This window comes from Lynx canadensis, chromosome D2, assembly GCF_007474595.2.
Source record: "Lynx canadensis isolate LIC74 chromosome D2, mLynCan4.pri.v2, whole genome shotgun sequence".
NCBI lineage: Eukaryota > Metazoa > Chordata > Mammalia > Carnivora > Felidae > Lynx > Lynx canadensis.
Genome location: NC_044313.2, coordinates 11,874,444 through 11,899,477, shown reverse-complemented (window position 1 = coordinate 11,899,477; position 25,034 = coordinate 11,874,444). Strand labels below are relative to the sequence as shown.

The 25,034-nt window shown below is 51.0% G+C and overlaps 1 protein-coding gene across 3 annotated transcripts in view; it reads right to left on the bottom strand.

Annotated features, from left to right (window-relative positions):
• Positions 1–8,343: 8,343 nt before the first annotated feature.
• RGS10 (regulator of G protein signaling 10) overlaps positions 8,344–25,034 on the bottom strand; it is a 41,959-nt gene continuing 25,268 nt past the window's right edge. For 2 of the 3 annotated variants that reach the window (XM_030334116.1, XM_030334117.2), the window contains exons 4-5: positions 23,879–24,022; positions 8,344–8,813 (exon numbers count right to left, since the gene is read on the bottom strand). In XM_030334116.1, coding sequence (XP_030189976.1) covers positions 8,667–8,813; positions 23,879–24,022 — 291 coding nt within the window. In that variant the 3' untranslated portion in view covers positions 8,344–8,666. Of the gene's footprint in view, positions 8,814–13,127; positions 14,307–23,878; positions 24,023–25,034 lie in introns of those variants that run through there. The other variant, XM_032595141.1, reaches the window with a different exon arrangement.

Below are 25,034 nucleotides of genomic sequence, written 5' to 3'. Positions count from 1 at the left end.
TGTTAAGCGTCAGAGTCTTGACCTTGGCTCAGGTCGTGATCTCGCAGTTCGTGAGTTCAAGCCCTGCATCTGGCTCTGCACTCACAGTGCAGAGCCTGCTTGGGATTCTGTCTATCCTTTCTGCCTCTCCCCAACTTGTTCTCTCTCTCTTTCTCTCTCTCTCTCTCTCTCTCTGTCTCTCTCTCAAAATAAATAAATAAACTTTTAAACAATTTAAAAATAATTAGCAGTGACTTTAGAAATGAATGAAATGAAGACAACAGTCTCTCACTGATGGCCCGGTGGGATATCTGGGGTCTCTGGAGCCAGCAGAGGTCAAGGTGGCAGGTGAGGGGGACAGGTGGGGGATCAAGAACCAGTGAAAGGAGAAAGAAGACCTCAGAGCAAGCCCAGAACTGCCTCGTCCTCCTGCCTGAACAGCCATGGAACCACGGGGGCTGGGAAGGATACAGCAGCTGCCCCACCATCCTGCCCAGTCCCAGCCTCGGTGTCACTCACACCCGGAAGCCTTGGTCAGGTGGCACAGAGCTCGTAGTGCCAGGACTGCCCCATCCCTGGGCCCATGCTCTCTGAAGCTGATTGGCACAAATACACCTTTACAACTGGACCTGGGCAGGAGCCACCCCAGTGCACTTAGACATCGTGATGCCCAGGGCTTCAGAGGGTCCTGTGCTCCAGGGACCCAGCCACTCACTCCCTCTACAGCTCACCAGCTCCCCCGTGAGCCCGAGCCAGGAACTTCAGGAAGGCTGTCCCGCCAGGTTCCTCCTCTTGGAGGAATCTGGGGTGCCCAGGCTATCCTGCAAAGCACGAGGGCAGGTCCTCCCTGGCATGCCTGCCAAGGGAAAGTCACTGAAGATACGACGGGCTCCCCAAAGGATGTCTGGCCCCAAAGGACCCTTCCCTATCCTTCCGATGCAAAATAATGCCTCCAGAGGAGACTACTGGCTCCCTATTTTCACTGCTTTTTCCTTGTGGGGTGGGCATCCCACTGCTGTCAGTGACCCCTCGCAAACTTCCTTCCCTTAGCTTGGCCACTCGGCTGGCCTAGGAACCTGGCTCTAGGTTAGCAGTGGAGCTATCCCCCGGCCTCGTTACCAAATCCCAGGCCGGCTCAGGTCTCTCCTCACCTTCCTGGCTGCCGTCTGCTGGGGCCTCCTCCTGGGTCCCCACCCTCTCCTGCTTGGGAGACCCACCTACTTCAACCTCAGTCATTTTAAGGACGTTTAGATCCTGCTCCCTGACCCATGGGCCTCCTCTTGCTGCCAAACAGCAGGGGAAACAGCCCCAGCCAAGGAGTTAGAAATCAGCCCAGCCCAGGAATCTGGTACGCCTTCCCTGTGTGACCTTGGATAGACCACACAACCTCTCTGGATCACCAATATTTATTGACCTGCTAGGGACCGGGCACAGTGTTATGCACATTATGTGTCTTATCTCCTTGCATCTTATGTCGGGACCAATGTTATCCCCATCAAACAGGTGCAGACACAGAGCTTGGAAAGATATGTGACTTTCCCAAGATCCCACAGCTAAAAAGTGACAGACCTGGGTTAGAATTTTGATAGTCAAGTTCCGTGACATGACCTTTTGTAAATTTTTTTTTAGTAGGCTCCATGCCCAATGTGGGGCATGAACTCATGACCCTGAGATTGAGAATCCCATTCTCTACGGACTGCGCCAGCCAGGTGTCCCTTCATGACATGATCTGAACCAAAATTCTCATGCTAACCAATTGTAAAAAAAATAATAATAATTAGAGACAAATGAGAGAGTTTCTTCCACTGCTAAGATTCTGGGGAGAGCTACACATTTAGTAAAAATGGGCCTACATTTCACATCTCCGGATCATGGACAGTGACCTCACCCACCTAGAAAGATTCAGAGAAATACTCCCTCCAGGAGCAGCAGGGTCAAACTTCCTGGGGGACCAGGGTCTCCCCTCTACCATCACCAGGATCTGTGAACACAGATATTCACCAAGCAGCCTGCAACACTATATCTCTTCCCCCTTCTTCTTAGGAAGGGGGGTGGGGGGCAGCTTGTGGACCAAAAGCCACATATTTGCAAAGGCATCCTTCCTCTGGAGACCGAGAAGCAGAAGATTCTTTTCCTGGGAACATCTCTATCAAGCAGACATCTGTTACTCTTAGGCGATCTGTATGCCATAACAGTTTAAAAAGCAGAGTTTAAATGCTTAAATAAGAAGAAAACAGTTTGCCCGTGTTGCAAAACAGCATATAAACTGTACTGGAATTAGCACAAGGGAAACATTTATCTTCCCTAGATAATCTTGAAACTGGACTTTTTTGGAGGATGGTGTATAATTATGTTTACTGGCACAGAAAGATGGTCATGATACATTGCTAAAGGAAAAAAAAAACTGGTTGTAAACACAAAACCAGTCTATTTAAAGGAGCATTTTGACTTTACCTCCCCAGCTGGGGTGAAGCCCCCTCTGCATGTCCTAGAGAAGAAAAGAAAGAACGGGTCAGGAGTGGCTGGACGGCGGCCTTTTCCCTGGGAGAACCGAGAAGAAACTCTATTTTCTAGTTGGAATGGCCAAGGATTTCCCTGAGCTGAAATCTGGCCCCACTCGGTAGAGTGAAAGGTGGTGCCCTGTGGGGTCTGAAAGACCTGTGTTCTAATCCTGCCAAGGCCAGCCGTGAACTGTGGCCACCTGGTACAGGATGGGTTCCTCTGCAGATCATTTCCGGAGGGATCCCAGGGAAGTGCTCCACTGTCTGCAGTGGGCCTCACACAAGCCCAACATGTGGGAGACACTCAGGAAATGGTAGGTCTCTCCTGTCCCTCCCGATTCTGCGTTTTTATGACAATCACAAGCGTTGGCCATTGGCAAGGGGCAACAGCAAGGTGCCAGACTATGCATGAAATCAACCAAAATTCAAGACATTGACCCATTTGGCATTCATGCGCTCACACTGGAAACATTTACAGAGGGCCTGCTGTGAGGCTGCTCCGGGCCAGGCACTCCGGGAACACAGTGAAACACGCCGGGTCCTCATCCTTGGGGAGAGGGGGACACACATGGGCAACAGACGAACAGTCGTGTGCCAGGGCTCCCCAGGGACCAGGAATGGACCTAAGGTGGGAGGGGGGGGGCTGCTTAGCGAGGTCCTCGGGAAAGACCTCTCCCGGGAGCTAACATGTGGCCCGAGACCAGGGAAGGAGCCATCCACACCAAGGTCACCGCGTGAGAGGCTGTGGAAAGCAGCATGTGTGCCCTGCTCGCAAATCCGAACCGAGTCCCGGAACGGAGATCCTCGGAGGGACAGAAGGTGAGGTGGGGCTGGGCTCGAATGTTTATTCTGAGGGCAAGGAGAGGCACGGTAGGGGCTTATGCAGGTGAGCGGCACTGACACGGGGAGGTCTGTGCTTCTACAGGATGAATGGTGACACGGTGACACGGTGACACGGTGATGGGCAGGGGAGCGCAGTGAGGAGGTCGGACCATCGGGGAGGCTGGTGTGGGGACTGGAGATGAAGAAGGCAGTGTGGCTGGGCCCCGGGCTGTAGAGATGAGGGGGCGTGGGCACCTTCATGCTAGCTTTTGGAGAAAATCTAGAGAACCAACTGATGAATCAGACAGAGAAGTGCAGGAAGGGGGAGGCGCTTAGGCCACTGCCAGGTGCCCCTACTCGGTGGCTTTGTGGGAATTGGCAAAGCTCCCCCCCCCATCCCCAGACGGATGCAGCACTGTGAATACCCTTCACCCAAGCACCCAGGGAGGGCACGACCCACAAGCCCCTCACTCACAGGCCCCAGGAGGGTGCCCCCTCCCCCCAGGTTTGTGCTCGAGCAACTTTGGACTTGCAAAACTTGCACAGCCTATGGGAATCCGAGCAGAGCCCAGCTCCTCTGCCCAGGGTTTGGGAACCATTTTGGCTGCTCTGCCCGGGGACCAGCCCCTCTTACTGTGCCCGCTGCCTTGTGTGCAACTAATCTTGAGAAGAAACACAAATTTTAAAAAACCTGGACGCTAATGGTATCACAAGCCCATTTAGCACTTAAATAAATGCAAGTTCTAGAACACGTGCAAATGAAGGTAAATAATGAGAGAATGCGGGTCGTGACCGCCTGCATAGCAGTTTACAAAGCTTGTAAACAAAGCGCGCTCCCAAATTCAGAGCTGGGACCTGGCAGTTGGTGCCAATTCATCAGGCCCCGACTCTGTCACACAGGAAGGGACATGTGTCCCCGTGAGCAAAACCACAAGGGGAAACTGCACCAACTAATTCTTCATTTCCCAGAATTCACCTGACACTGAGGGAAAGCTTACGCTCACAAGGACAGAGCAACCGTTCTCATGTTTCTGAAAGAGATCATTTCACCGGCGTGAACGTAACACTGGATGTCCTGATATTTAGGCGGAAGACAAAACAACTGGGTTTGCAACCTTAAAAGATGAACACAAGCAGCCAATCACGTGCCAGTGGCCCTTCTCCAGTCACTTCCTTGTAGCGGGGTTTTTGGGAAAAGACTCCACCTCATCTCGTGACCAGCTGTTCCCTGAAGGCAGGGTTTGCGCCTCATTCTTTCCTCTCCTACGTTCCTGTGTCTCGTATTTGGTCTGGGGCATAGTGGGTGGTCATTAAGTCTCTGTCCAGTCACAGGGTGGGCCTGAAAGGGAGCTGGGGGCAGGGAGCATGTGCCTGTTTGAGTCACGTCATTGGCTTTGGTTTTCCCATCTCTAAACTGGGAGACATAACTGTTCCCCCACTTTTTAAGCTTTGGTGATGAAGCAGTGGGAAAGAAGCAAAGCCCCCGCCCCCCGCCCCCACCCCTGCCTGAGAGGGAGAGCTGCCATTCAGAAGGCAGGGTAGGCAGGACGGGGTGCGGGGGACACACAGACCAGGGTCTACTCTTAGAAAGCCACATAGGTCAGGGGCAAGTGGGTGGCTCAGTCAGTTAAGCGTCTAACTCCTGATTTTGGCTCATGTTCTCATGGTTCGTGAGATCAAACCCCGCATTGGGCTCTGCACTGACAGTGTGGAGCATACGCATACCTGGGATTCCTTCTCTCTCTCTCTTCCCCTCCCTCTCCTTCTCTCTTTTCTCTCTCTCAAAATAAACTTTAACAACAAAAAAAAGAAGGAAAAGAAAGAAAGAAGGAAAAGGAAGGGAAGGAGAGAAGAAAGAGAAAAGAAAAGGAAGAAAGAGAAGGAAAGAGAGAAAGAAAGAAGAATGAGAAGGAAGGGAGAAGGAGGAGAAGGAAGGAAAAAGAAAGAAAAAGAAAGAAAGAAGAAGAGAGAAAAAAGGAGAAAGAAAGGAAAAGAAAGAAAGAAGAAAAAGGACAGCCAGCAGGTTGGAGAGTGGATCTGAAGTATCTCATTAAGGCCTAGAAGTCACTGAGACAATGCTCTCTGCACAAGGGAAATGGAGTTCGGGGCCCAAACCATGGAGTGACCAGAGAATATAAATACGTGAGTGGCCTGTCATAGGCAACAGGGAGCGACGGGTCCTACAGCCAACTGGAGGGGACTCTCATGCTCTGCCTCAGGCATTTGCATTGGAAGATTTAAAACACGTGCCCCATCAGACACACCTATGGCCTGCAGGTTGAGAGTTTGAGACCCCACAGACTGTTGTGTTAAGCATGGTTTGGTTTTGTTCTGATGTCTTGACATCCAGGGCCCTACTGGCCCCGGAGGGATGTCCTTCCCAGAGCTCGCCAATTCCTAGACCTAGCAAACAACCGGGGCTAACTCACCAACCCAGAGCTCATACTCCAACCACCTCCTTTATCAGGTTGTCACAGGGCTCTCACACTCTGGGCCACCTGCTCTCATCACCTAGGCCCAGGTACCAGGCAGCTAGGGACAGCCCCTGGGCCCCAGAGCCTGCGGGGGTTATTCAAACTGGCCAATCCCATGCCTGCTTACCTTGCTTTGCTTTTCCCAAGGAAACCGTAGTAAGTGCCCCGGTCCACAGTTTCCACTTTCTCCCTCTGTCTCCTGACTGGCCCCCGGTGGTTCTCCATGTCACCCTGGCCTGCCCCAGCTCTTAGGACCTGAAACAAACTCTGCAGTGTTCATCATCTCCTGATCTCCTCCCCATACCTGGATAACAACAAAACCTACATTTTATAACGCTTGTGAATGCCACGAGAGCACAAATCCTCGTGGCTGCTCTTCCCCCCACCCAAGCCCCATTGAATCTTGGCATCTAACACAGTCCCTAGCACGTTGCAGACACGGTTGAAATACTCATCAACAAATGGTCAGATAGACGGGGTGAGAGTGAAAGCTGGGCAGAAGCATCTTTCTGGCTACCTGGTTTCCCCGGAAGTTCCGGCTCGCTTGTGCAGGGGCTTCAGGAAGCTGAATGCTGTATGCGCCTCAGTTTTGCAGCTGGCAGAGATGCGGGCAGCCGGGCAGGAGCAAAGCCAGAGGAAGTGGCGTGAGTTCATGCTGGTAGGAGTGATCTGTGGTTAAACGTACGTGGCTCACATCCCACTGGCGCTCAGTTTTCCAGGCAACTCCTACGTGATAGGCTTTTCTTTTGGTAGATAATCTTCTGGCTAACTCGAGCTGTTTCCTTTAGTCAAGCACTTACAAAGAGACCACCACTCTTAAGGGGTTCTGAGCCCAGTGGTAAAAGGGTAAAAAGCCAGAAAGAGGTTCCCAGCCCACCTGCAGTGCCTAGGACCAGCTCTGAAGGGAGCACCGAGCTGGTTGCTCAGCTCTCTGGTGCTCCCCAATTACCTTACATCAGCAACGGTGGGGTGGGGTGGGCTCGCGTCCCTGCACCTTTCTGGTTAAGAAACTGCTCGTTGAGGGGCGCCTGGGTGGCACAGTCGGTTAAGCGTCCGACTTCAGCCAGGTCACGATCTCGCGGTCCGTGAGTAGCCCCGCGTCGGGCTCTGGGCTGATGGCTCGGAGCCTGGAGCCTGTTTCCGATTCTGTGTCTCCCTCTCTCTCTGCCCCTCCCCCGTTCGTGCTCTGTCTCTCTCTGTCCCAAAAAAATAAATAAACGTTGAAAAAAAAAATTAAAAAAAAAAAAGAAACTGCTCGTTGAGGATGGCCTGTCCCTTGGGTGTCTATCTCAGTGTCACTACCTCGTCCCAGGCAGAGAGAAGGCCTGTCTGGGATGTCCCAGGGAAGGCAGAGAACCCCATGTAAGGGGATCAAGCATTTGCTGTTTCTGATGAATGCTGAATGCTCGGACTTCGTTCTCAGCAGTGAATGACTCCCTGAAGGCATCCCTTCCCCAGGCCTGAGATGGAAGGACAGGAAACTTTCCGACCACAGTGAATGGACAATGATATGAGGGAATCTGGGGAAGAGCAGAGAGGTCACACTAGGGGAGGGTCACCATTGCAAACTGGTTCAATCAGAAGAGAACCACTCTATGTCTATTATCCCAGGCAACTGCTAAACTGACTTCCCTTCTCTCTCAAAAGTTTCCTGGTTTGCTTAATAAACTACACAGCCACCCTCGACATCAGGGAATTTTGCAAATGGAAAAGTCTGAGTCGGAAAGCTCACAAGTAACAGTGTCTGGTCGCTCTGTTTGTACAAACATGAGTTTAAGGTTTGGCAAACATGCTGGAGAGGCCTGACAGCAGCAGATGGCAGGAGCAAGTAGCAGAAGGGAACTGTGTCTGACCTTGGGCTTTGTGGGCTCTGCCTGCAAAAGCGGGGGTGGGGGGGGGTGGGAGGGGAACCTCGGCTCACTGGGACAACCCCAGCCAAGCAAGATTTCACTCAAGCTTCTCTACCCAAGAAGAAACTTTCAAAGAGGACTTCTTTCCTCTCGTTGAAGTGTCAAGCCCAGAGTCAACAAGTCCAGCAAGAGGGTAGGCACAGAGAAGCATGGGTTCCAATGTGTCCTCACATGGGCTATGGGAGAACAGAATATCCGTATCCCACCAACTCCATCATCGGGACGGGCCACGGGCCACGAGCCCATTCAACACCACCTTGTGGTGTCACGGGGACCCTGAACAATTTCCCATTTGTCTTTCTTCCTGGTCGAGATCTTGTTTCTGTCAAGATGAACTATTTACCTGTGTGGCATGAAATGTCACGGATTATAGGCAAAACCGGGACAAATCCCCACACAAGGAGCAAGAACCCTCTGAGGATGCTCACATACAGCTCCCCAAATCTGTATAGGCTGTCAGTGATGAATTTTCTTTTCCCAGCACTGAACTCGTTCCCGAGAAGTATTTAACCACAAAGGTACCTGACCACCAACACCCCCGGGGGCCTGAGTTTGTCAGATCAATTCCTTCTTGAGCTGATTTGCCCAAGTGAATCTGTGGACATGCATGACCCTTCCCACAGAGGCCGGGCAATGACTTAAAATGTAAGAGGTGGCTCTAAGTTCACCTGGTGGCCTCGCAGGACGTTTAATCAAGATGCTCAAGGTGTCCGGTGTTTAAGGATTCTTCTGCGCGCGCGCGCGTGTGTGTGTGTGTGTGTGTGTATGTGAACTAAAACTTCAAAGCTATTTGTTTTTTTATGTAAGATTAGCCATCATGCAAAACTTACTGGTCAAGCAGTTAATAAAATACACATATCCCACGGAGGGGTTTTGCGCATTTCAGTCCTTACAGATAACAAAGCAATTATAAACCCTGCATGGTCCTGAGAGCAAGTTCCTTCGCTTCTGAAAGCCAGTCCTGCCAGCTCTTTGGGGACTCATGTGTTATAAATTCTCGAAGCCCTTTTAGCTGCAGTTTGGGCATCGGGCGGATCTTCTTCCTCTTCCTCGGTTCGCTTGTGTTTTAAAAACAAGTCAGACTTCAAGAAGCGGCTGTAGCTGTCATACTTCATGAGGTTGAAGATCTAAGGGGAAAATGAAAAAGAGTCTAAAGGAGGAGGCCAATCGGGCCGCGAATCATCCTATCAAGTGTTTATTTCGTACCTATCGGGTGCCAAAGAAGACACATTCGTACAAGACGCACAAAGCAAGTAAGTCGTGTCCTAGACCAGGAGGATTTCCGGGGTGGTTTCGGGTCATTTTCAAATAGTCTCAATGGACGCTTAAATAACCACAACGAACAAATCTACCCTTATTTTCCACGGAAGTGTAAATGCACACAGCATTGACTCACACCCTTGTAGCAGGAGGTCCGTTAAGAACTTCCACTTTATTTGGATAGGTAACACAGGGATGCCTTTTTTCCAGAAACCTGAGATGCAGAGCACAAACCAGTTTCTGTAGAGACGGTCATATTGTAAAGGCCGCTGTCCTGTCAGGATGATGCCAATATGGCAAGACCCCAGAAGTCTGGAATCCAGGATCTCAAACAAACCTATTATTGTGCCAAGAAGCAAAATGGGGCTTGTTTAATGCAGCAGGGGAGTGAAACCACAGCCCTAGCAAGGAGAGCTCTGGGAACAGGCTCTAATTTAAAAAAGCAACAGCTGGCTGCAGCCTGTGGCCACCTGCACACTCACACAGGCCCAGGAGCCTGTCTCTGGGAAAGAAACAACTCTCAGGACCCCTGATAGAGCCTAAGTCCTCGGATTAGAGTGCTGCCTCCTGCACCCCAGGGCAGAAAGTTGCCCCCTCTTCTTAGCCACGGCCCCTACTCCTGGTATCCCCTCTCCCACCCTCCCACTGATCTTTCCCCATCCTCCACCCTTGCCCTACAAAAAACAGTGGGGAAGAGAGAGAGCAAACACAAAAGCATTTTCCGGCTGTCGAGGAGTACAGTCTCTTCAGAAATCTCCCTCATCATCTCTCTCTCAAACCTTTCAACCAAATTTTCAGGACATTCTGCCGATGAAAAATCAACACATGTACCCTGGTGTCTTCACTGGACTGCATTACCATGGGCTCAACAAGTGGGAAAGTTCCAGAGGCGTCTAGAATGTCGCTCACTGCCAGGCGGGGTTATAAAGTGGGTGGTAAAAACCCTGACATCTTTTAAATTCGACCTCCCCCAACACACACACACACACACACACACACACACACACACACGAACTATTTTGAAAACTAAATGTCTGATGGAGTCTTGGGACTCAGAACATCTGCCTGGAGATGGGAGGAACTGGACCCTTCCACCTTTACACGTTCATCTTTCCAAGATGGCTTCGCTCACAGGAGAAGCGCCTAAATCATTTTTGCTATCCTCAGAGGCCATGATTCGGGCAAGATTTAGGACTTTGTGTTTTCCCCAAAACTCTTACACTATTGCCTGCCCTTCCCTGGGTGTCCCCTCTGGTCTTTGCCTCGGATCTGCAGCTGTTGAGGAAGAGCACGCCTCCCGTAGGTCCCCACCTGGTGCCTCTCCATAGCCGTCACCTATTTTAGAGCGATCTTGCAACCCTGGACTGATTTTGCCAAGGTTTGGAGAAATTACCTCGTTTTAAAACAACAACGACAACAAAATAGCTCCCAGAAAACATAAAAATCATAGCCAGGGCAAGGCAGGGGATGAGGAATGCCGCTATCTATTCGTGGCCTCTCACAAAGGCGCCAAGCAGGTGTTACCATCCCTCACCACCTGCATTATTCAGCTTTTCCAGGCACGGAGCTCCCAGAGGGAACCCTGTCGTGCCCACCTTGCTGGAATTCTGGAATGAGGCCTCAGAGTGACTGGCGAGAACCCCTTCGTGAAGTACCCCTCCTGGCACCCAGCCCTGCACCCCCTCCCACACCAGGTCCGCGGCAGATGGGACCCACCACTGCCAGCAGGATGCGGTTCGACCCAAGTGTCTCGTCTGAAGTCTCTGCGTGTGGGAGGCGAGCATCCTGTTTGCCTGTCGTGCCTCCGAGGCTCACACTTCAAAGAAGAGAAGAAAAAAGGCCAAGGCTGGAGGCACCCAGGGATGGAGGAGGCGGAGGCCAGAGGGCAGGAGGGTCGCTGCAAGCTGAGGGAGTGCTCAGGGGCTGGCAGGACTCAGCCTCCAGGAGAGGCCGCGGGCTCCTGGCACTCCACCGGTGCCCACAAGCTCGAAGGGAGGGGAAGCCGCAAACTATTTAACAGGAGCATAATGGCCACTCCCTGACATGGGCAGGTGTGAAATGCCCCTGAAGGCTTTCGGGTGAGGGCTTCCTCTGCCAAGAGCCTCCGCCTGCCTCCTGGTGCCGCTCCTGGTGCCGTAAAGTCACCAGTGGCGGCTGCAGCCATCAGACCCTGGACGGGTCTGAAAAAGGAAAGGGACGTCGCTCCCAATGACAACATTTTCCTGGGCGTGTGAGCTGCCTAATGGTTCATCACTGCCACCGGCAAATGGGTCCCCTGGGCACTGGCCTAGGAGCGCATGGCAACAGGCTGCTCCCATCACAGGGCCCCCCATGGGAGGTGCTCAGTGAAAATAGCTTGGAGGATAGAGCAAGCACCTAAAATCCCTTCCAGGGGCACCTGGGTGGCTCAGTCAGTGGAGCGTCTCTTGTTTCATCTCAGGTCATGATCTCAAGGTCTTTGAGATCGAGCCCCACGTCGGGCTCCGCATGGCACACAGAGCCTGCTTGGGACTCTCTCTGTCTCTCCCTCTGCCCCTCCCCTGCTCACACTCTCTCTGTCTCTCTCAAAATAAATAAATAAACGTTAAAAAAAAAATCCCTCCCAAGAAAGTAGCCAAAAACAGTGTGCTCAGCTGCTGACCACAGGCCACAGCCTCATTTATCACAGGGCAAATGGCCATGACCGGGGTCCAGTAAATATTCGCCCCGTGCATGGACAGACAGCACCCAACGTGCAACCACAGAGGGCGGGCAAAATCCACCAGGGCGGTACCAACTCTGCCTGGAGCACCTTCCAACCAGCCCCAGGGAGCACGCAGAGTATTCTCTCATATACTCCTCACGAGCCCCTAGGAGGACCTGACTGTAGAGAGAAGGAAAGAGGCCTCAGAGGTTCGGGGCTTTGCCCCAGCGGTCAGGGTACCCATCTGCCGGGGCTGTGACGCAGACCGCGGGGCTGAAACAACAGAACTTTCTCTCCTCACGGTTCTGGAGGCCAGGAGTTTAGACGACTTCTCTAGATGGCCTCAACTTAATGATTTTTTGACTTCACACGCTGGGCAGTGGCCACCACAGCTTGCAGTCATGCCCGGGACCACGAGAGCCGACAGCTCCTATGCCGACAACCATCCTACAGCCGTGCAGCTGTCCCGTTTTCACTTTCGGCACAGTCTTCGATGCACAACATGTGATATCTAATACCGCATTGTAAAATGGGCTTTGTGTTCCATGACTTTGCCCAGCTGGCGGCTCCTGTAAGTGTTCAGAGCACGTTCAAGGGAGGCTGGGCCAAGCTACGAGGTTCGGTACGTTAGATGTACTAAATGCCATCTTCAACTTGCAATATTTTCAACTTACTGTCAGGAGGTACCTCCATATCGAGTCGAGGAAGATCTGTACGTGGCCGTCTCTCCCCTGTGTCCCCACACAGCCTTCTCTCTGTGTGTGGCTGTGTCCCTCGGTCACCCTCTTCTTAGAAGGACACCAGTCATATTGGATTAGGGCCCACCCAATGACCTCATTTCACATTAATTACCTCCCCATCGTTAAACGCAGTCACATTCTGAGGTACTGGGGCTTAGGCCTCCAACGTCGGATTCTGGAGGGGGCCGTAGCCCTTCACAGCCCAAGACAGACGTGGGGGATGCAAACGCTGGCCACCTCAATCGCCAGCCCGCACTCCTAACCACTAGGCTGTCCTGCCACTCACGTGGCAGACCAATAGGACAGTCACTGAAAATGAAGTCTGTAAAGAGTTAAACATGAAAAAAATGTAATAATATGTGAATGTTATGTGACTGAACACTGAATTTTAAAAATTCAATAAAACAAAACACAGTGACCCCAAATATGTTCTTCAAGAGTGAATTTGTGGGGGAGTGGGGGGCACATGGGTGGCTCTGTCAGTTAAGCATCCAACTTTGGCTCAGGTCACGGTCCTCACGGCGCGTGAGTTCAAACCCCACGTCAGGCTCTCCGTCCTCAGCACAAAGCCCACTTCAGATCCTCTGTCTCCCTCTCTCTCTGCCTATCCCCAGCTCGTGCTCTCTCTCTCTCTGTCTCTGTCAAAAAATAAATAAACATTTTTTAAAAAAGAGTATTTGTGGGGGCACCTGACTGGCTCAGTCAGAAGAGCATGTGACTCTTAATCTCAGGGCTATGAGTCCAAGCCCTATGCTGGGTGTAGAGATTACTTTAAAAAAATTAAAAATGTTTAAAAAAAGACATGTATTTGTGTATATAAATGGGAAACAAATATCCCTAAAAGTCAGTGCGGTGGGTTGAATGGTGTACCCCCAAAGTGTACATCCACCTGGAACCTCAGAATGTGACCTTATTTGGAATAAGGTTAGTTGAGGATCTTGAGATGACATCATCATTCAAGGAGTGGTATCTTCATGAGAAGGAAGGACACCACAGAGGGACACAGAGGGAAGAGACCATAGGTCTGAAGACAGAAGCATAGATCTGAGTGATGCTGCTATAAGCCAGGAACACCAAGGAATGCTAGCCCCTGCCAGGAGGAGGCAGGAAAAGATTCCTCCGTAGAACCTTCCAGAGGGGCACAGCCTTGCCGACACCTTGATTTTGGATTTCTGACCTCCTGAACTTAGAAAATAGATTTCTGTTGTTTTAAGTGACTCAGTTCGAGATAGCTTGTTAAGATGGCCCTTGGAAACTAACAGTTGGCTTACTGATTTCAGCTCACTCCTACTTGAGCACGGAAAAGGAGATGGCCCGAGGTGTTCCAGAAGGTTCTACAAAACAAGGACTCTCAGATGGGGAGAACCGGCCTCACCGGGCCTGAACTGACAGCACACCTCAAGTTGTCTACAGGGAAGAGAAAGGAAGAAGGTGGAGACAAATCGAGCAGGGCTGGGGGGAGGGCTCCAGGTAGGCGGACGGCATCAGAGCAGGCTGGACAGCAGACGACGGTCCTCTGAGAGACAGGCGGCCGATATGAAGCAGAAAACTTGAGTTGGCAGCTAAACTGCATTCCGTCCTTTTTTTTTTTTTTTGGCCAAGGCAGCTGTGGCTCAGCAGGTTTCAGGTTTTGGCTGCCCCACTCTGTAAGTGGCATGCCTGGACTGTAACTATTTAGCGTCGTCGTCTTGGGATCCATTCCTGCAGGCGACTGGAGGTGGAACTCTCGGTGATAAAGGCAAGGGAGGCTTCCCACCCGTGGGCATCCTTGCACAGGGTCCAACTACACAGCCACGCCCCCCCCCTCCAGTATCCCAAGGCGATGACTGATTAGGATTTTGCCTTTCGCCACAGAAAATATCCACGCGGTGCTCCAACTGGAGGTTGTGCCGAATCTGCGGCTCCAGGAAAGGACACGTTCCCCGAGGCACCCTCATCTGTGCAGAAAATGGGACGCTTAACTAGGCTTGAAGGCTTCTCAGTGAAGATTACGTCCCTGTGTCGATTAAGTGGGTTTCAAGCCTAATCTTTTAACGCTTCTCAGACGATAGGAACATTAAAAGACCAAAACAAGCATCCTCCCTCCTTTTCAAACCGCTCTGCTGTGTTATTTCAACTGGGTCCTTTAATGCAGCAGAGAGTTTTAGTAATGAGTTTTCATGTTTGCTTCAGGAGCTGGGTTCAAGAAGGTGGCCAGTGCTACGGTCTCTGAGCAGCACTTCTAGAATGTGCTGTCTCCCCCCACACCCAGACCCTCAGACATGCCTTCCTACCTACACGTACAAAGTGTGAAAAAAGCAAGCCCCCTCCCTCCAGCCCTCAAGCCATGAAACGATGCAGATCAGCTGGCGTTGCAGATGCTGTCGGGCAGGGCACACACAGAGATGTCCCACCCCCCAAGTTCAAGACCATCTCCCCATCTTCTGAGTGGGAATGGGGTGAAATCAAGAGAAGGTCTGAGGGCAGCCTGCAGACAGCAGCTCAGGTCAGCCCTCGTCCCAACGTGCCAGGCTGGGCCATGGAAGTTTCTTGTCACCCTGGACAGTGCTTCCTGGACAGGCTGCCAAAGACGGATGCCATGCTGGGCGGGATCAGAACTCCAGAAAGAGGGTGGACATGGACGGAAAAGGAGGGAGGCCTGCCCTCACAGGCCCACGGGGCTGTGCTGTCTCACTGAGCAGGGGACAATTGGTCAAATGCTCAAATCCCAGGCCCAAATGACATGCTTTCTACATGAGGTGAAAGTATTTCACTTTTGCCTTTTGCCATAAGGAAGAGAGTTAAAAGCTATTCTAGCACCCACCCACCTTCTTCCCCTAAATACCTTTTTAAAGTTACTAAAAAAAATTTTTTTTAAATCTCAAAGTATTTAAATACTACCCTTCCGGCCCCTGCCCCGCCCCTCATAAGGCAAACGGCTGTGGTGGACGCAGGGAGCCAACTTTTCTTCCATTTGAATGAAAACCCACGACCTGCCCTCTCTGGCTTTGCACACTGGAAAATGCCGATTTCGGGAGTGGACAAATCTTATTCTTTGGGGGCAGAGGTCAGCTGGCACCCACAAGACGGAGGCGCCCAGAATCCCCGGCTCCAGCCACCACCGCAGACTTGGAGCCGCAGGGGGGTGGGGGAGGGAGCGGACCCCCTATGACCCCGAGGCATGGCGGCCCCTCCCTCACTGCTGGGTCCCCACCAGCCGGTCCACCCCTTCTTCTTGATGTCTAAAAAGGAAGTGTTTCTCTCTACTTGGGTTCTGGGGAAACTCAAAGAAACGACACTGCTAAAAAGGCGCCAGACGCACACGGTTCCTTTCTCTGTCAAGGATGTGGCAGGGAGCACTGACATCTCGATGAAGCCTTTTCTACATTGTTTTTAAACATCAGAGGCTGAGGGCTTCCTTTTCCGTGGAGGAGGCTGCCTCCATTGTGCCTTCCCCAGACAGACTTAGCACCAAGCCTGGGCGAGATTTAAGGAAGAAGAATGAGCAGCCTTGCGACCCCCCCACCCCAAACCTCCATCATGGTCCAAGAAAGCCATGGTCTCAAGTTGCCATGTGGAATGACCTTGGTCCTTCCATCGTCTCCAGTCATGCTCTTCTGTGGAATTCAAACAAGAGGCTTCAGAGCAAGACAGGTATATAAATAAGGTGGCGCTGAGAAACTTACAGGAGCAGAGTTTTGTTTTAAATCACTGACATGGCGCAATGTCAAGTCACTGAGCAGATTTCAAAGCGTTCCATTCTTACACGTTCGGGGAAGGGTCTGGAAGGATCCGAAACATGCAAGAGTTCCCACCAGGGAGTGAGAGGGAAGGCACGCCCTGGGGGGTTTTAGCTTCTTACTTCAGACCCCCTGGGTTACGTGAATTTTCTTTTCTTCTCAGCAGTGAACATGCACAGTTAAAAATAATTTTTAAGATTAACCTGCTCAGCATCGTGAGTGACACGGTAACAGGGTATGCTCACGGCTAGTGCTGGCTCAGTGGGCCCCTGGGCCGGCCTTGCTCCCTGGAGTTCCTAGCCCTGCGGGCGAGCAGGACACATGCGTCCAGCCCACTGAGCTGACAAGACCAGCACAGACGGACGTTGTCATTTCTTGTACAGAGATACGCTTGCTAGGCTGCTGTGACCGGTTTGATCCCTTCATGTTGTAACTGGCTCTGGGTACCTGAGTAACTGAGGTTACTAGGGAGGTTCTAGAATCAGCCAGGCTGGAGGTGCAAAAGAGCACAAGTGAGCCAGGGAGACAAAGTGGGAATGGAGAAGGTGAGAGCCCTGGCAGGTCTTTCAATGCCAAAGGCAGTGTCGCTGTAAAGCAAGTGTGAAAGGAAAATGGCGGCCCAGACCAGGAGGAGCTAAGAACAAATACCACTGTTTTGTGCGAGGCGGGTTCCCATGGGGTGATGGGGAGGTGGGAAGAGTCCGGCTGAGCCAGAAGCCCTGAGCCCAAGCTGTTTCCCCCTCTCCCAGCACTGTGACCTCAGGCTAGTCACATCACCTTCCCATGGAGCAAACTCTCTCACTGGTAAACTGAGGTGCCGGGTGCCACCTTCCCCAAGACTCCTCCAGAGTCAAATGAGAGGTACCCACGAAAGCACTGTGTAAACTGTGTAAACTTAATGTTTTCCCAGAATTCCAGTGTAGAAACCAGACATATACATTATTTGCTGCTTTTTAGTTGGGGACCTGCGGCACGTTGAGGGGAAGGTTGCGTGAACTCTGCTATGGTTCTGGAAGTCACATTATATCAGGATTTCTCCACCTCAGCACCACTGATACCTTGGGCCAGAGAACTCTGTGTCCTATGTGGGGCTGTCCTGTGCACATATTTAGCAGCATCCTGGCCTCTACCCGCTAGGTGCCAATGGAGCCCCCACCCCAGTTGTGACAGCCAGAAAGGTCTCCACACACTACCCAGTATCCCTAGGGGGCAAAATCATCCCCAGTTAAGAACGACTGCATGAAGTTAGAGGCGCCTGGGTGGCTCAGTCGGGTAAGCGTCCAGCTCTTGGTTTCGGCCCAGGTCATGATCTCATGGTTTGTGAGTTTGAGCCCCACGTCGGGCTCCGTGCTGACTGTGTGGAGCCTGCTTGGGATTCTCTCTCCCTCTCTCTGTTGCTCCCATGCGCGCGCGCTCTCTCTCTCTCTCTAAATAAATAAATAAACTTAAAAAAAAAAAAAAGAACTGCCTGAAATTAAAGTTATCTTCATGTGACGTTTTAAAGGACACATGCAGTTAGTAACTTACGAAGTAAGCACTAAGTAAGCACTTCACGGATACGACTGCGTTTCATCCTCACAACTGCCTTATCATAACCTCTGTTTCAAAACAAATGAGGAAACTGAGGCATACAGAGGGATTGCATCTTGCCCAATGTTTCACAGCTACTAAATTCTAAAGTCGAAGAAAAGGCGGACAAAATCAGGTCTAAGGAAATCAGGTGGTGGCTAGCAGCAGCCACTTTTTAACATCAGGTTAAAAAGGTTTATGGACATTGAAGGTTTGTAGACTGCTTCGCTGTGCAGCTCCGAGAGGGAACAGAGCTTGCCAAAACCCCATGTTACAGATGAGGACACAGAGGCCACACTAAGAAAGGGACTCACCGGGGGCCAGACGGAGGCCAGACTGGAACGTGAGCTCCCCCTTCCCCATCCTGGCTAACCCAACATACAGTGACAATGACAGTAAATCTGAGCTCAGCACCCAGGAAGCGATGGGCAGTGGGGGAGGGGAAGACGGCAGGTGTCAGGCCATCGGGGTACAGATGATGAGCCTCGGTGAGGAGGCTGCAGGTTCACAGCTGGTAGAGATGGCCCTGCACCGAGGTACCATCACTCTCTTGCACGGGCTGGTGAGGGACGGGTACAGCTGGAGCCGGGATCACAGCCAAGGTGCCCAGCTTTTAAGAGGCCCAAATCTTATTAGCCTAACTGGCACATTCTATAAATAGTGACCGTTCAAGAGGCAGCTTGGATGGTTGGCTCAGTTGGTTAAGCCTTCAACTTCGGCTCAGTTCATGATCTCACGGTTTGTGGGTTCGAGCCCCATGTCAGCCTCTGTACTGACGGCTAAGAGCCTGGAGCCTGCTTCGGACTCTGTGTCTCCCTCTCCCTCTTCCCCTCCCTGGGCTCATGCGCTGTCTGTCTGTCTCTCTCTCTCAGAAATAAATAAACATAAAAAAAATTTTTTTGAGGGGTGCCTGGGTGGCTCAGTCAGTTAAGCATCCGATCAGCTCAGGTCATGATCTCACAGTTTGTGGGTTTGAGTCCTGCATCGGGCTCTGTGCTAACAGCTTGGAGCCTGGAGCCTGCTTCACATTCTGTGTCTCCCTCTCCCTCTCTGCCCCTCCCCTGCTCACACTCTGTCTCTCTCTCTCTCTCTCTCCAAAAATGATTAAACTTTAAAAATTTTGTAAATAACTGGGGCGCCTGGGTGGCGCAGTCGGTTAAGCGTCCGACTTCAGCCAGGTCACGATCTCGCGGTCCGTGAGTTCGAGCCCCGCGTCGGGCTCTGGGCCGATGGCTCAGAGCCTGGAGCCTGTTTCCGATTCTGTGTCTCCCTCTCTCTCTGCCCCTCCCCCGTTCATGCTCTGTCTCTCTCTGTCCGAAAAATAAATAAAAAACGTTGAAAAAAAAATTAAAAAAAAAAAATTTTGTAAATAATTTTTTTAAATAAATAAATAGTTACCATTCAAAATCCTTGGAAGTAAACTGGTTACCGCAGCCTCGGGGCCTAACCCCTGCCAGTCGCTCCTGACTTACTTCCAGCCACACTGACCTCCTCCAACACACCTAGTGGATCCCCACCCCAGGGCCTTTGTACTTGCTGTTGCCTCTCCTTGGAAGGTCCTGCCACCTTTTCACCTGTCTTCCCCTGACCACTCAGGTCTTAATCACCTCTTCAGGGAGCCCTCCCTGACCACTAGCTCCAAAGTAGGCCCCTCCCAGTCTCTCTTAGCCCATCACCTGTAGTCTTTCCTTCATAGCACCTGTTCTCCTCTGTCTTCACGGTCAGACGGGTGCCGATTTCCTTGCTGCACACACAGTTCCTAACACGGTGCCCGGCACATAGCGGGGCTCTCCCTCAATATTGCAGCATAAGGGAGTGAAGGAAAGAACAAATAACCAGCAAACCAACCACAACTGAACTAGACCTGCTAGTAGTGCATTTTTAAGAGAAAAAAAAAAAAAAGACACTGCAGGAAATAGCACTTCATTGAAAAAAACCAACTCTTTGTAAGGTCGCCTCCTCCTTCCTGCTTCCCACAACTTAAATTTGTCCAACAGCAGCCTTTGATTCTAGGCTGAGGTTCCAAGGAAACAGCCACAGAACTACCCCCATCTCTCCTGGCCTTACCAGCATGTGCTGAGTACACGACTGGGCCATGTTTGCAGAAATGAGTTAAATCAGAGAAGGAGGGGCACCTGGGTGGCTCAGTAGGTTTAATGTCCGACTCCTGGTTCCGGCTCAGGTCATGATCTCACAGTCTGTGAGTTCGAGCCCCATGTCAGGCTCCTCGCTGACGGCATGGAGTCTGCTTGGGATTTCTCTCTCCCTCTGCCCCTCCCTGGTTTGCTCTCTCTCTCTCAAAAAATAAATTAATAAACATTGAAAATAAATAAAATAAATCAGAGAAGGATCTCTCCACTTCCATAGGTTTTCAAAGTAATTGTTTAAAGTTGAATTATTTGAGAAAGAGAGAGAGCACATTCGCGAGCAAGTGGGGGAGGGTAGAGACAAAGACAGAGGGAGAGAATCCCAAGCAGGCTCTGCAGTGCCAGCGCGGAGCACGATGTGGGGCTCGAAACCACAAATCTCGAGATCATGACCTAAGCCGAAGCTGGACATTCAATTGCTTGAGCCACCCACGCGCCCCTCAGAGTAACAGAGTTTTATGCCCCAAACTTCTCTTAAGATCTCAAACTTAAGATATTCAAATGTCTAACCCGTTCTTCACAGAATACGCTGACCACAATTTAAGTTTTGCCTGACGCTCTGGGGTATCAGGATCACTCATGGTGTCACCATCCCGTAGCACAGGGATGCCCCCGGGGCGGTGCGTGGGGCTGAGGGCCCCCGCGCTTGGTGGCTCCAGATATCGCTGTGCTGTGGTTTTGTGCTGACTTTCGCTCTTCTGTCTCCTCCCTGCCTGTCAGCTGTCGCCTCTTGCTGTCCAATCCGCCGTGACCTGAGGACCAGAGCCCGCTAGAACTGTGTGTAAACCAAGAGTAAATAGGACTTGAATGAAGACCCGAGAAGATGCACGGATGTCAGGTCTGCTCAGGGAGGATTTGCCCCCCTTCCAGGTTCCAGCTGCGTCCTAAAGCCCACGCTGCCCTATCAGCACCTCCAGGGCTGGAGTGCTGCTGCCGTGACAAGGGGCTGAGGTTCCCTGGAGTCTTCCTGGTGAACGGGGTGCCCGGGGGCATGAGGCAGGCTGCTCAGACGGCACTGCAATGAAGCCAACAGCGTGGAAGGAAGCCAGAGCCGCTGAGGGGATGGGGGGGGTTAGGTTAGGTGAAATCTTGTGGTTCCGAATGCGCTCCTCCCAGCTTCCAACTCCTTCACTCGGAAAAACAGGGCCTTCCTGGGGGCCTTCTAGGAGCAGAGAACCACAGGCCATGCTGAGCACACATGTTGAGGGTTACCAGCAAGGCCCCTGAGAGGCAGTTTTCTGAAGTGAAACAGAACCCAAAGCCCTTCCCAGGGACTCACTGTGGAATCAGCTCAGAGTCCAAATACTTTGTTTTCACCCCGTTGTACCTTTGGAAGATAGTTAATGCCTCTTTCTCCCTCTCAAATAAATAAAAATTTTTAATGTTTATTTTTGAGAGAGAGAGAGAGAGTGCGCGAGTGAGCACGAGTGGGGGCGGGGCAGAGAGAGAGGGAGACCCAGAATCCAAAGCAGGATTCAGGCTCTGAGCCGTCAGCACGGAGCCCGACGCGGGGCTCGAACTCACAGACTGAGAGATCATGACCTGAGCCGAAGTGGGACGCTTAACCAACTGAGCCACCCAGACGCCCCTCAAATAAATGAATTTTAACAACAGCGTACAAAAATACTTTCTTTACATTAAGAACTCTGAACTGCATTGTGGCACAACAGTTACATGCACGTGCATGTACGTACTTATAGGAAAGAAAAGGAGGGAAAAATCTAGAGATCAGATGTTATTTGTGGGTTTTTTTCCAGGTATGGAATTATGAATTTTTTTCATCTTTATATTTTGATTTCCCAAGCTTCTTTGGTTAAGCATGCATGCCTTTTATAGTTAAGTAAATAAAAGTAACCTTAAAACATCTTTTTGTCACTTAAAAAAATCTGCCTCTGTCCCTTGTGGCTCCTCCCAACGTATGCCCGGTTCGCAGAAGCCCAGCCCCATTTTGAGACATGCTGCAGACCTAACTGTAGGAGGTCTGGGTCCTTGGGAGCCCGAGATCCCACCGTGTGGAGGGACGTCAGCCTGGTGCATTCCTCACTGCTACCTTGGCTCCTGCAGTCCCAGGAAATGGGATTGTCTATTCACACAGCCTCCAATCTGTCTGCATCAGTTGGTCTGTTGGGGCTTTGAGGAGCTGGGAGAGCCCTCCAGGCTGTGAGCCCGCCACAGAGAGTGCGGTCTTTGAAGGCAGGTGGACCAGAATGAATCTGGCCTCCAGCACTTCCTGCTACCTGCAGGACTTTGGAATAACAAACCACTCAGTCTCCCTGAACCTCGCTTTTCGCATCATCAAAATGGGAATAATAATAATACTCACTGGAGATTAACGAGAGAATACATGCCAAGTGGGCATCAGGCACTGACAGGCACCCCTGAACAGTAGATACTGTTAGTACTGACAATACCTAGAACATGGGGCGTTCAGCACAGGTTCTCAACCCTGGCTGTACTTTAAGGTTTATTTATTTATTTTGAGAGAGAGAGAAAGAAAGTGCGGGCAGGGGCAGGGCAGAGAGAGAGAGGGTGAGAGAGAGAATCCCAAGCAGGCTCTGTAAGCACGGAGCCCAATTCCAGGCTTGAACTCATCAACCGTGAGATCATGACCTGAGCCAAAAGCAAGAGTCGGGTGCTCAACCGACTGAGCCACCCAGGTGCCCCTTTAGCTGTACTTTAAAGTACCCTAGGGAGTTTTAAAAGACTCTGAGGTCCAGGTAGGATAGATATCCTTAGACGGCTACAGCCACAAATTGCCTTTTCACTATATACTCTGCTTCCTTTCCCTCCATAAATCCATGTCCGTGGCATCCTTCCCATTGGTTCCAAACCACCACCTCCAGGAAGCCCTCAGCACGGCTCCCACACTCACTGGAATTCCTTCAATGCCAAAATTTGATTCAGGATTCACGCAGAATTTGCACCTGCCACTGTGTCGGTTGGAAAACATTGTCAAACCACTTGTCATATTTGTATTTTCTACCTGTATACTTGTTTCCTAATCTGATGCTGAGGAAAGATGGGGCGTCCTGGGTGCTGGGACATGCTCTGGGCTTGTGCACACTCCAGGCGATCAAAAAAGGGCCAACCAATGCATTGCACAGTTCTTAGATTGCAGTCCCAGGACCTGGAGCATCAGAGACCTTGTTAGGAAGGCAAAGTCTCAGGCCACCTGGGAACCACGAAAGTTGAAGATTACCTCTGGGGGTGGGGCCCAGGGTCTGTTTTAGCAAGCCCTCCAGACGGGCTTGCTCACCTTTGAGGGCTGCTGAATTAAGCTAAAAGCTAATTTCCAACTGTGTGCCAAGGAAGGCCTTCGCCCCCTCAGTAAGGCTAGGGTCAGCAGAAGTTGGATGTTCGTCTGCGTTCCATCATCTACAAGTGTGCAGATAACATTTTATAAGAACAGAGCACCCTCTGAATAGTCACATCTGCAAATTCCCGTCTAAGAAATCTCCGGAGTGTATTTTCATCCCTTTTCCTATTACCACTGGCGTATCTCATAAAGAAAAACCTTGCCAGAAAACTAATTTAGCCCTCAGAGGTCCATTTTTTAAACTCAATTTTTCCTGCTTTAAATGGAATAACGTGCCAAACATTAACCTTTTCATTATAACTCATTATGAACTAGCTTATGGTCTTGGGCCACCAGAAATAGGCGGCAATGTGTAGATATTTGCATAAAAACAGCCTCAGGTCCCCTACCGCTTTGAGTGTTGCTTTCTAGATTTTTCTGTCTGTTCCTACCTTCAGCAGTTACATGCTGCTTCCTCAGTGTGGGCTCCTCAGATAGCTCAACCTCCCTTCTAATCTGGGTTGAGAAGACAGATAACCCTGTTGGTTCAAACTGTGTGTAGACCAAAAATAAGCAGGCCTGAGGGAGGTTCCTACGGATCAGATTCTGAGCCTGGCATTCTAGTCCCCTCTCGTTCACTGACCATGGCCCTTCAGTGTGCCTCAGTTTACCCAGCTGGAGGGGGCAGCTTCTGGGGTGTCTAACATTTAGTTTTAACTGAACTCTTCCAGCCTGGGAATAAATGTCAAATCAAGATGCAGGTAGGAAAGTTAGGTTACCTGGTCCTGGAGTTTCTGGAACATCAGTGGGTGTGGTTCTTCCAGTATCTTCTCATTGAGCCGGGACTGCCCCTCAACGTTGACTTGCGATGAGGCCTTACTGGACAGAAAGGTCATGTAGATCTCTTTTGCCTTTTCCTGCATCTGGAGGAGACACAGGGAGCCTGTTATCTGAGAGCCCAGCCCTTCCCACCTGAGCCCGGTTCTCTACTCTGGCCAGGCCCAGAAGTTGCCGTTGCTGCAAGAGAAGCAGCTTTGTAGCCCCTGGAGGCTCTGGCTGCTGCCTCGGAGCTAAGCTCTACCTGGGAGGGCTCAGGCTTGGCCTAGCCCCTTCCCTCCCTCCTTCCATGCATCTGTACCCACACCTCCTGTCCGGAAATTGCTACACTATCCATTCGGAAATGAAGACAGAAAGAATCCTGGCCCAGAGTGAATGACAATTCTACACCATTCAGGACTGTCCTGTGAAGTCTCCAAATTAAGGACTCAATCATTCATATATTGTTCAACCATAAAAAGAAATGAAGTTCTGATACAGGATACAGCACGGAATAACCTTGGAAACATTATGCCGAGTGAAAGAAGCCAGTGACTAAAGGCCATATACTACACGGTTCCATGTGTATTAAATAGCCAGAACAGGCAAATCCATAGGGACAGAAAGATGAGTGGTTGTCCAGGGCTGGGGGAAGGGGGAGATGGGAAGTGACTGCAAATGGGTAAGAGGTTTCTCTTTAGGGTGATAAAAAAGTTCTGGAACTGGATGGTGGTGACGGCTCTACCACATTGAGAATGTACTTAATGCTGCTGAATGGTATACTTTAAGATGATTAAAACAGCAAAAACGAGGGGTGCCGGGGTGGCGCAGTCGGTTAAGCGTCCGACTTCAGCCAGGTCACGATCTCGCGGTCCGTGGGTTCGAGCCCCGCGTCGGGCTCTGGGCTGATGGCTCGGAGCCTGGAGCCTGTTTCCGATTCTGTGTCTCCCTCTCTCTCTGCCCCTCCCCCGTTCATGCTCTGTCTCTCTCTGTCCCAAAAAAAATAAATAAACGTTGAAAAAAAAAAAATTAAAAAAAAAAAACCAGCAAAAATGAGAGCCCTAAAAAGCGATTAAGTGGTAATATTTATGCTGTGTATATTTTACCACAATTTAAAAG